The sequence below is a fragment of the Dipodomys merriami genome, unplaced genomic scaffold (genome assembly GCF_024711535.1).
Source record: "Dipodomys merriami isolate MVZ:Mamm:240054 unplaced genomic scaffold, mDipMer1.0.p SCAF_33, whole genome shotgun sequence".
NCBI classification, from domain to species: Eukaryota; Metazoa; Chordata; class Mammalia; order Rodentia; family Heteromyidae; genus Dipodomys; species Dipodomys merriami.
In genome coordinates, this window is record NW_027204826.1 from 6,406,392 (window position 1) to 6,418,734 (window position 12,343).

The following is a 12,343-nucleotide window of genomic DNA, read 5'->3' on the forward strand; positions in this document are numbered from 1 at the left end:
TCACCTCTTCCCTCGTTTTCTCCCTGTTTTTCCCTCATGGCCCCCCGTCCCCCACAAGTTGTATAGGTAGTGTCTAGTGAGTGTCACTGCTACATTTGTTCACCCTTTGTCTCACCATTTCTTCTTCTTCTTTTTTTTTTTTCCCAAGCCTGGGGCTTGAACTCAGGGCCTAGGCACTGTCCTTAAGCCTCTTTTGCTCAAGGCTAGCGCTCTACCACTTGGGCCACAACACCACTTCCAGATTTTTCTGTGCATGTGGTACTAAGGAACTGAACCGAGGACTTCATGAATGCTAGGCAAGCACTCCACCACTAAGCCACATTCTCAGCCCTCTCCCATTATTTCTGTGCTCCCCTTCCCCTCCCTAAAATAGATAAACTTGCATACAAAAGGTACAGAAAACAAAAGCAGCCACAACAGAGAAAAACAAAAGAAAATAAAAGAAACCTCTTGTTTCCATTTCTTGGAGTTCATTTCCATAAATCTCATTTCATGTGATTGTATTCATATAGCTATTGAGCCTTTGCAATCCTCTCCTAAGAATATCCTCCTTTCAAAACGACAATTAAGTCTATCTCATAAGGATGGATCTTGTCAAAACAAAACCAAATCAGTTTTGGGGAGGATGTGGAGAAATTGGAACTCGTGTGTTGGTACTGGGAATGTTAGACAATATATCTGCTAGGCAAACAGTTCCTCAAAAAATTGGATATGGGCTGGGTGCTAGTAGCTAATTCTAGCTACTCAAGAGTTTTAAGGCACTGCTAAATATCATCATCAATATAACAAATTTCCACATTTTCTCCAATAGTTCTTTATGCCCCTCCTCTCAGTACTGGGGTTTAAACTTGGGGCCTTGTGCTCTCACATAGCTTTTTTGCTCATGGCCAGTGCTCTACCACTTGAGCGACACTCTCACTTCTGGCTTTTTGCTGGCTAAGTGGAGATGAGGCTCTTGGACTTTACTACCCACTCTGGCTTTGAGCTGAGATCCTCAGATCATAGCCTCTTGAGTAGGAATGATTAAAGGCATGGGCCACCAGTGACAGCTTAGTGTTTTCATCTGTTTAATTTTAGCTATTCTGTTGAATTCATGGTGCTCTATAACTGTGACTTTAATTTGCATTTTCCTACTACTTAGGGATATTTGGCATCTTAAAAGTTTATTGGCTTTTTGTATATGCTCTTATGTGAAGTATTTTTTCAAGACTTATATTGGGTACTTGGGTGGTATCTTTTTATTATTGGCTATTAGAATATATATTTATATATAAATATATTTGTATGTTTTATATATAGCCTGGACACAAGTCTTTTGTCAGATAGAGAAGTTATAAACATTTTCCTCCATAGCTGAACTTTCCCTTTATTTCTCTTCCCCTCCCTTCCTCTCCTCTCCTCTTCCTTCCCTTCTCTTCCTTCTACTCCCTTCCCTTCCCTCCCTTCTCTTGCTTTCCTCTTCCCTTCTCTTTCATCTCCTCCCTTCCCTTCTCCCTCCCCTTTCCCCTCTTTCTCTTCCTTTCCCTTCCCCTTATACTTCCCTTCCTTCTCTTCCTTCTTCTCTCCCCCTTCCTCTTCTCTCCTTTTTCCTCCTTTCTCTTCCATCTTCCTTTCTCCTCCCTGTTTAGCAGGCTGGCCTCCTGCTTCCTGTGTTAGCTCATAGGAGTGAGCCCTCTCATCTGCTATTTGTTTTCTTTTTTTTTTAATTTTTATTTTTTTTATTGTGAAAATACTGTACAGAGGGGTTACAATTACATGGGCAAGATAGTTGCTATTTGTTTTCTTAATGGCACCTTTTGAAAGCAGAAATTACTGGTTTTGATGAAGTCTAATTTATTTTCTATGTGATTTATCATTTCTGTCTTAGGAACCTTGGTCTCTTCTCAGCTTATAACAGTATCTCTTGTATTTTCTTCTAGAAATTTTATATCTTTAGCTTTGATTTTAGGTCTATTGGTAAAAGTCACGACTACTTTTAGGCCATCTTCAGTTACTTTTTGTGTATGCCTTAGGTGTAATTCAAGATTCGCTCTTCCCTTTGTTGAAGAGACTCTCTTTATTGAATTGTGCTAGGTCATTCGTCTGTGCTCTGACTTTTACACAAGAGGATGTGTGTCTGACATTTATTCTGTTGTGTGTATCTGTCCATGTTAGTACCAGCCTATCTTGATTATGTAATTTCATAGTAAACCTTGTATAAATTATGAAAGTCCTACAAATTTGTTCTTCACGATTTCCAGACTGTTTCTTTAGGAAAATGAATTATGCCAGTCTAATCCTAGCATGTAAAAGAATGTCAAAAGCTGAGCACTGGTGGCTCAGGCCTGTAAGCCTAGCTACTTAGGAGGCTAAGATCTGAGGATCACAGTTTAAAGCCTGCCTGGGAAGAAAAGTCTGTGAGACTTTTATCTCTAATTAATCACCCAAAAGCCAGCTGTAGAGCTGTGACTCTAGTACCACCTTGAGTGAACAAGCTTAAGGAGAATGCAAGATCTTAAGTTTAAGTCACAGTATGGGCAGATTAGAAAAAAAGGGTGGAGACCTCAAGTACTGAACCCATCTACAACCCCAATAGGATCACTGTCAGTTGATATGTTTTTTTTGTGTGTGTGTGTATATGTGTGTTTGCACAGTTTCTCTGAAGATAACACCTTTATATCCCTGTGTGATTCTCAGGAAACAATATTTCTCAATCCCTAAACCTTTTTTTTTTCTTTTGGGTCCGGTCGTGGGGCCTGAACTCTGGGCCTGGGCGCTGTCCCTCAGCTCTTCAGCTCAAGGCTAGTGCTCTACTACTTGAGCCACAGCGCCACTTCCAGCTTTTTTCTTTTTGCTTATGTGGTGCTGAGGAATTGAACCCAGGGCCTCATGCATGCAAGGCAAGCACTCTACCACTGAGCCACCTTCCCAGCCCCTCCCTAAACCTTTTTTAAAGAAGGCTGCAAAATTGATCACATTTTTTAACTCAAGATACTCATTTACAAGGGACATAATCATCCATTTTCCCTTTGCTGTTAGCTCGGCTTCTAATATTGCTGTTATGAGCACACAAATAGGAATGATTTTTCCCATGAAAGAATCAGACATTAAATAAATTAGAAGATCAGGGGCTGGGAAGGTGGCTCAGTGGTAGAGTGCCTGCCTTGCATGCATGAGGCCCTGGGTTCAATTCCTCAGCACCACATACGCAAAAAGAAAAAGCCAGAAGTGGCGTTGTGGCTCAAGTGGTAGAACGCTAGCCTTGAGCTGAAGAGCTGAGGGACAGCGCCCAGGCCCAGAGTTCAGGCCCCACGACCGGAACCACCCCCCCCCAAAAAAAAATTAGAAGATCATCTATATTTTACGCTTAGAAATCCATAGTTTCAAAGAGTTTCTTCTATGTGTTTATAATTAAACAGAAGGTCTTAGATGCCAGTGATTATACAGTGTAACTGCCAGCTTTTTTTTAAACCATCTTGTCTCTTTCATATTTGCACAAATACTTCTTTGTCTTATCATTCAGCCCTTATAAACAACAACTCTCAGCAACTCAGGTTTTTGGTGAGGGAAAGGTCCTTGGATTTGATTTTTGTTTCCTCTGGCACCTGGGAGTGGAGGGATGAAGCACAAGTATGTACAAACAAACAAACAAGAGTCCCCAGTGTTCTTCAGTTCTGTAGATCTCTGTTCTTTCTGAGCAATGTGGATCTGAAGAATGATAGAAGCCAGGCCTCAGCTGGAAAGTAGAGGGATTGGGCTGAGCTTTAACAGGCATTTCCTGAAGGTACTGGGTGATTCTAGAAGCTATACAGACAGTGGTATGTTCCCTGGGTGAAACTGAAGAACCCAGTGTTTTTAGGGCATAAATAGGAAAAGCCAATGCCCAATAGCACCTGGCTGAAAGAGAGGAAGGAATCCTCTTCCTTCAGTGTAAAAATAAGCTAGAAGCTGGGCGCTGGTGGCTCACACCTGTAATCCTAGCTACTCAAGAGGCTGAGATCAGAGGATCATGGTTCAAAGCCAGCCCAGGCAGAAAAGTCCATGAGACTCTGATCTCCAATAAACCACTAGAAAACCGGAAGTGGCCCTGTGTCTCAAGTGGTAGAGTGCTTGCCTTGAGCTAAAGAGCTCAGGGACAGTGCCCAGGCCCAGAGTTTAAGCCCCATGACCGATAAAAAAAAAATAGGCTAGAGATGTGGCTCAAGCGATAGAGAGCCTGCCTTAGCAAGCAGGAGGCCCTGAGTTCAATCTCTAGCACTGCCAACAGACAAAAATAAGTAAATAAAAAGAAGGTTCTTTGAACAAAGGAACAGAATTGACAATCCTTTTGCTAGACCAACCAAGCCTCCCAATTCGTCCCCCCCCCAAAAATAGACTGAAATTACTGAAATGAAAAATTAAAAAAGAGACAGACGCTGATAAATTCTAGACTTTTCATATATTTGAGAATATCTTTTTCGTTAGTGATGATGGTTTTGCTGGGAGACCAGTCCTCAGGGTTTTTCATACCAGTCTTCCGGTCATGAGATCAGTGTGTTTGGGGGTAATATAGGAAACATTCCTTTAAATAGCAACTGTGTGATTAGCAATCAGCTGATGAATGGATTAAGAAAAAATGGTTTCTATATACAACAGAGTGTTATTCAGCCATAAAGAGTAAAATTAAATGTCATTTGGAGGAAAATGGGTGGAACTTAAGGAAGATAAGCCAGAACTTACGTGGCTTCATGCTTTTCTGAAATCAGAATCTAACTTCCCCTCTCATTATCTCTCCCTCCTTTCCTACACATGCGTGCGTGCGCACGTACACGCGTGCACACACACGCACACACATACATGTATACACATACACGTATATGGCTATGTATGTGTGTGTATATAGATGTATATATAGGTATGATATCAATGTAAAAGGGGGATTGTTTGGAGGGACAAGTGGGGATGAGGCAAGGGGAAATTAATGGGAATAGGAATATGGCTGCACTATTTTATGTGCAGGTAACAGTAGCATAATAAAATCCATTAAAACTATAAAAATGGCAAGAGGGAGGAAGAGAGTAATACTGCATGACAAATTCGTAACTCTTAATTGTCTACCTTAAGCACTAGAATGTAAAGAACAAATGAAACTCAAAGGAAATAACAAACAAGAGAGTGGGAATAATTAAGAATTAGAAAAGAAAGAAAATCAACATCAAAAGTTGATTGTAGGGCTGGGAATGAGGCTTAGTGGTAGAAGGCTTGCCTAGCATGCATGAAGCCCTGGGTTCCTTCCTTAGTACCATATAAATAGAAAAAGCTGGAAGTGGCATTGTGGCTCAGGTGGTAGAGTGCTATCCTTGAACAAAAAGAAGCTCAGGGACAGTGCCCAGGCTCTGAGTTCAAACCCCAGGACTGGAAAAAAAAAAAGTTGATTGTAAGCTGGACACTATTGGCTCATGCCTATAATCCTAGCTACTCATACAGTTGAGATCGGAGGCTTGTGGTTCAAAGCCAGCCAAGGCAGGAAAATCTGTGAGATTCTTTACATCCAATTAACCACCACAAAATTGGAAGTGGAGTATGTATGTATGTATGTAATGTTGAGGTTTGATTTCAGGGACTGAAACTTGCTCAGCTTGCTTTCTTGGCACTCTGCCACTTGAGCCACATCTCCTAAGATGACTTTTTTAAATAATTATTTGATATATTTTTATTTTATTTATGCTGGTATGTGGACTTGAACTCAGGGCCTGGATACTGTCCCTGAGCTTTTCACTCAAGGCTAGCCTTCTACCACTGGAGCCACAACTTCACCTTTGGCTCACCTTTGGTGGTTCATTGGAGATAAGAGTCACATGGACTTTTCTGCCCTGGCTGGCTATTAGGATTAACAGGACGGAGCCACCTGTGCTCAGCTTTGCTAGTTATTTTGGAGACAGACTTTCTGTCAGGGCTAGCTTCAAACTGCCATTCTCTGGATTTCAGCCTCCTGAGTAGCTAGGATCACAGGCATGAGCCACTGGCACCTGGGTTGGGACTTTTTAAAAATAGCAACATAAATGCCCATACCAGTTAACATCATATGCCAAATGGCCCTTGGCAGATAAATGGTACCCTACCCCTAATAGGCTAATAAAAATGGTATGGCATTCATTATTCTTTTCAGTATTAGTTTTCACGTGAAGTTTCTAAGTATGTCTTGGCAACCTTTTATGTAAGTTACATGTGTAGCCTGTAATCTACTTCACTGATGTTCTTCTTATTCTTTCACAGGTACCTCCTATTTAACAGACATTGTCTGGTGGGCTGGCACTATTGCAAGTAAGTGACTGGTGTAGTTTTCATTTTACTCACTCATTCATTCATTCTTTGTGTGTGTGTTGGTCCTGGAGCTTGACCTCAGGGCCTGGGAATTATCCCTGAGATTTTTTACTCAGGGCTGGTGCTCAACCACTTGAGCCACAACTTTACTTCTGGCTTTTGAGGCGATTAATTGGAGATAACAGTTCCCTGGATTTTCCTGCCCAGGCTGGCTTTGAACCTTTATCCTCCTCTGATCCCAGCCTCTTGAGTAGCTAGGATTAAAGGCTTCTAGCTTCCTTTCTTTTGTAAGATCAGTTATTTTCTGGTGGGATGAATGTGGCAGTATTTGGGAGGAGGTGTGAACCTGCCCCTTCCCAGACTCAAACCATCCTCCCATCCTCTCTGCACCTGAGATCCACCTTCCTTCCTTTGTTGTTTTCCCCTTTGTTGGATGGTTGGGAGCTTTTGGAATGAAGGCCACCGAAGAAAGGGCAGAGACATTGGCTGCCACAATTGGTCCTGAATTTTGGCCAGGTTAATTTTGTCCTGAATCTGAAGAAATTAAAACATCTCTGGCATATTCAGCATAATGAAGGGCTGATGGCTTTTTTTTTTTTAAGTAAAATTCCATTTTGTTAGGCAACTTTATTTATTTATTTTGCTGGTACTGGGGATTGAATTTAGAACCTAGGTGCTGTTTTTTTTAGCTTTTCTAATCAAGGCTAGCTCTTTACCACCTGAGTCACAGCTCCACTTCTGGCTTTATTGGTGGTTGAGTGGAGATAGGAGAGTGAAAGACTTTCCTGCCCTCCCTGACTCTGAACAGTGATCCTCAGATCTCAGCCTCCTGAGTAGCTAGGATTGCCGGCAAGAGCCACGTAAGCTTCTTGATTTAGCCAATACAATTGATTTAATGAATGAGAGACTTGATTCAAAGACCAGATCAGAAGTCTTCTTGTAATTTAAATGTAAATCGTAAAATTGGAGTTTTGAATTCTACTTGTAAAGGGGCAGCTGTATACAAAATTCAGAAATATATGCGTTGTCATATATTATCTTACAGCAAGCTATTACCACGTGAAGGCTGATTCTGTTAATTGAAGAACTCCTTTTTTCTGTTTAGGGGGAGGCTTTAGGGAAGTCCTGTGCTGCCCTTACACTGTGGGTGGCTGCCCATGGTAGAAGTAGGTCCAAGCCATTTTCCACCCAATTCGATGATGAGAGGTTGGTCCTGGATACTCAGGTATAGTTAGACAGGAGTCTAACTACCCATAAAGAAAACTCACACCATTATTTCAAAAAAGCTAGAAGGAAGGACTTTGAATGTTTGTACTACAAAGAAATAATACAGCTGGGCGCCAGTGGCTCATGCCTATAACCCTAGCTAGTTAGGAGGCTGAGAACTGAAGATCATGGTTCAAAGCCAGCCTGGGTAGGAAAGTCTGTGTGACTCTTATCTCCAATTAACCACCAGAAAACTGGAAGTGGCACTGTGGCTCAAAGTGGTAGAGTGCTATCCTTGAGCAAAAAATAACTCAGGGAGAGTGCCCAGGCCTCAAGTTCAAGCCCCAAGCTCCACAACCACCACCAACAACAACAAAAGGAAGGAAGGAAGGAAGGAAGGAAGGAAGGAAGGAAGGAAGGAAGGAAGGAAGGAAGGAAGGAAGGAAGGAAGGTAGGTAGACAGGCAGGAAAAAAAGAAAAGAAGGAAAGAAAAAAGAAAAGAAAGAAAACAAGCAAGCATGCATAAGGTTTGAGTAGCTAGGTATATTTAACCCAACTGAAACATTATACAATGTATACATATGTCAAAACATCACATAGTAACCCACAAATATATACAATTTTATATTTCAGTTAAAAAATAAATTAAGCCAGCTACTTGTGGCTCACACTTGTAATCCTAGCTATTCAGGAGGCCGAGATCTGAGGACTGTGTTTTGAAGCCAGCCAGGACAGGAAATTCCATGAGATTTTATCCCTAATAATCTATACCCCCCCCCCCCAAACACAAAAGCAAACAGCAACAACAACAAAAAGCATCTCAGAAGTGGAGCTGTGGCTCAAGTGGTAACGTGCTAGTCTTGAGGGGAAAAAGATGAATTTGAGTTCATATCTCAGTATTAGAACATACCAAAAAAAAAATCCAGGGCTGGGATGTAGCTCAGCAGCAAAGCACTTGCCTAGCAAGTGTACCATCCTGGGTTCGATCCCCAGTACCAAAAAAGAAAAGACAGAAAAAAACCCAGTGATTCAATCCTATGGTCAGTGCTGAAAAAGAACCATGTAATTATAAGTGATGTCCTTGTTATTCTCTTCACAGTGGCTGTTGGCCAGATTGGGAACTTCCTGGCATATACTGCAGTTCCCACAGTCCTGGTGACTCCTCTGGGTGCCCTTGGAGTGCCTTTTGGGTGAGAATTAAGATTATCTATTTTTATATTTGATTCACAGCTTAGATATAAAACCTTTCTCTTATTATTTTAAATGTTTCTGTTTTGTTTTGTCTTAAGTAATATAACTGTCATCCTAGCTATTCAGGAGGCTGAGATTTGAGGATCTCAGTTCAAAGCCAGCCTGGGAAGAAAAGCCCATGAGACTCTTATCTCCAATTAATCACAGAAAAAAAAGCTGGAAGTGGCACTGTGGCTCAAGTGGTAGAGTGCTAGCCTTGAGCAGAAAGAGCTCAGGGACAGCACCCAGGCCCTGAGTTCATGCCCCACAATGGACCACCCCCCCAAAAAAAAAATTGTATAGCTGGGTGCCAGTGGTTCACACTTGTAATCCTAGATATACTTGGGAGACTGAGGTCTGAGGATCCCTGTTAAAAGCCAGCTCAGGCAGAAAAATCCATGAGGTGTTTACATTCAGTTAACCACCAAAAAGCTGGAAGTGGAACTGTGGCTAAAATGGTAGAATGCCATTCTTGAGTGAAAAATTAAGGTACAGCGCACTGAGTTCAAGCACCAATATTGGTACAAGTTTTTTTTTTTTCTCAAGTAGTATAATTTTATGTTAAGATAGGTCTTTGGTATTCCAGTCTGTATCATTTAACTCTTTTCTTAGCATTTACTTTAGTGTCTTTTACATTCTAATTTATTCATGGTTATCACTGAATCTGATTGTATTCACTTTCCTGGATTTTGTCCTGGAAAACTTCTTCAAGTCTTCTTGATACTTGGGTAAGTTATTCTGAGAAATCATTAAGCACAATGAGTCAGGTTTCTGTTTTTTTCCTTTTATTTTCTAAATTGTTATTATAAAGGAGATATACAGAGGGGTTATAGTTATATGTTAGGTAAAGAGCACATTTTTTTCTTTTTTCTTTTTTCCTTTTTTGGTTAGTTGTGGGGCTTGAACTCAGAGCCTGGACTCTGTTCCTGAGCCTCTTTGTGCTCAAGGCTAGTTCTCTACCACTTGAGCCACAGCACCACTTCTGGTTTTTGAGTGGTTAATTGGAGATAAGAGTCTCATGGGTACTATTCTGCCTGGTCTGGCTTTGAATGTCAGTTTTCCCATCTCAGCCACCTGAGTAGCTAGGATTACAGGCGTGAGCCACCAGCGCCCAGCTAAGAGTACATTTTTTTTTTTTGGACAGTGTCCTCCCTTCCTTTGCTCTCTCCCAGTCTTTACCTCCCATTCCCACCCATACAGTTGGTATGTTTATTTAGATGCTTAGCATCTGTTGTTGGATGCTGAGCAGTCCCCCACATAAGTTCAGTGTGAGCCAGGTGATTTCCACACTCAAGCTGAGATTCCTTGAAAGGCTACATCTGCCTTTCGTCAAGGGTCCAAGAACTCCAGGGAAATCATGCAACCTGACTCAATATCCGGTTGTCAGGAGGTGAGGGGAAGGGGAAGAATGGAGACTTGAAGACCGTTAGCTTTCAAAAAATCACAAGGGCCCCTCTTTATTAACTTATTTCATTTCTGTTGCTGTCACAAAATGCTGGAGACTGTGATTTTTTTTTTTCAAGAAGAGGGCTTATTTTAGCTTATGGTTCTGGTTGCTGTAGAGTCCAAGACTGTATAGCTGAGTTTTGTGCGGGCCCCAAGCTGCTTTAATTCTTGGCAGAAAACCAAGGTGGCGGGGGGACTCACATTTTAATAACCCACTCTTGTGGTAACCAATCCAGTCCTGTGACAGCTGCATTAATCTCTCTTAATGACCAAATCACCTCTTAAAAGTCTTACCACATCTCCATAGTGTTACATTGTGAATCAAGTTTCAGCGCAAGTGTTGGCAGGGACAAACCACATCTGAACTTGGCTAAGTGCAACAATGACTTTGTGAGACATTCATTAAGTAGATTGACACACTTTCTCTTGTGAGTTATATCTTTACATTCCACTTTCCCTTTGAAGAAATCATCGTTAAACAGAGATAGGTGCGATGAAAAATGAGATCTAACTTTGTACTTCTTGTTAGTTTTCAGCTGTATTCTGGACAGATCACTAAGCCCTTGCATACAAGTCTATCTATGATGAACATATTTATGTTTATGTTTTCTATTAAGAACATTTTTATGTTTATATAAACATATAGTATATATAAATATATATTTATTATTTAAATTATAGCACGATTGGCTCATATTAATTATCCTAGCTACTCAGGAGGTTGGTATCTGACGATCACAGTTTGAAGCCAGTCAAAGCAGAAAGTCTGCAAGACTCCACAGTTAACCACCAAAACGCTGGAAGTATAGGTATGGCTCAAGTGGTAGAGCACCAGCCTTGAGCAAAAACACTAATCAAGAATGTTAGGCCCAAAAGCCAAGCCCCACAAAAATGAAACACAAACAAGAAGAGAAAGGACGGTTGTTCTATCTTGCTGTGTAATGTATGGCAAGGAGGCCCCATCAGATGTGGGCAGATGCTAGTGTTATGCACTTAAAGACGTCTCAACTTCCAGAAATACTAGCTAAATAAACCTCAATTCTTTGCAGTAGTTGTTGTTGTTTTGCCAATCCTGGAGACTGAATTCAGGGCCTGGGCACTGTCCCTGAGTTTCTGTGCTCAAGGACTTGAGCCATAATGCCACTTCTGGCTTTTTCTGCTTATGTGGTACTGAGGAATCGAACCCAGAGCTTCATGCATGCTAGGCAAGCACTCTACCACTAAGCCATATTCCCAGCCCTATTCTTTGTAAAACAATTACCCAGTTTGGGATGTTCACTTCCAACAACAAAAATTTGACTAAGACAAGACTGTCATCATTAAAATCAGCAATAAAATAGGGAATATTACTACCGACCCTGCAAAGAACTAAAGAACTCTGCACACTTATGAAAAATGACAAGCCAGCAATTTAGATCATTTAGATGAAATGGAAACATTCCTAGAAAGACAGAAACTGACTGAAACTGTTTCAAGAAAAAAACAGAACATCTAACAGAATGATAACATTGAAAAAAGGTCAAACTATTCATTTAAAAAAGCTTGCCACAAAGAAACCAAGGCACAGATGGTTTCATGGTTAAATTCTGTCATACATTTGAAGAATACCAATTCTTCATAAACTCCCCAAAATAGGAGAGGAAGAACTTTCCCCACTCACTCTGAGTCTACTATTACTCTGGCAACAAGACCAATAATTATAAATAAACTGCAAATTTACTTTTTTCTTTTTTTTTTCTTTTTTTGGTTGATCGTGGGGCTTAAAACTCTGGGCCCTAGTGCTGATCCCTCAGCTCTACAGCTCAAGGCTAGCGCTCTACCACTTGAGCCACTGCACCACTTCCGGTTTTCTGGTGAGATAGGAATCTCACGGACTTTCCTGCCTGGGCTGGCTTTGAACCGTGGTCCTCAGATCTCAGCCTCCTGAGTAGCTAGGATGATAGTTGTGAGCCACCAGCGCCCAGCCACTACAAACTTTCTTTTTGGAAGATAAATGGAGCTATTTCCCAAAGAAGGATTATATATCATGGCTGACTGACATCCCAGGAATACAGGAGAAATTTAGAATTAAAAGAAAAAAAAACTCCATCATTGGGAAGAGTGAGACAAGGGAATCACAAATTTGAGGCTAGCCTGAGCAACATAATGAGTTTGAGGCCACCTATACTGCATAGTAAAA

The 12,343-nt window shown here is 41.1% G+C and overlaps 1 protein-coding gene across 1 annotated transcript in view; it reads left to right on the forward strand.

Moving 5' to 3' along the window:
• Nipa1 (NIPA magnesium transporter 1) overlaps positions 1–12,343 on the forward strand; it is a 30,819-nt gene that overhangs the window by 6,504 nt on the left and 11,972 nt on the right. The window contains exons 2-3 of the mRNA XM_070043039.1: positions 6,235–6,282; positions 8,588–8,678. Of these exons, the coding sequence (XP_069899140.1) occupies positions 6,235–6,282; positions 8,588–8,678 (139 nt within the window). The remainder of the gene's footprint in view (positions 1–6,234; positions 6,283–8,587; positions 8,679–12,343) is intronic.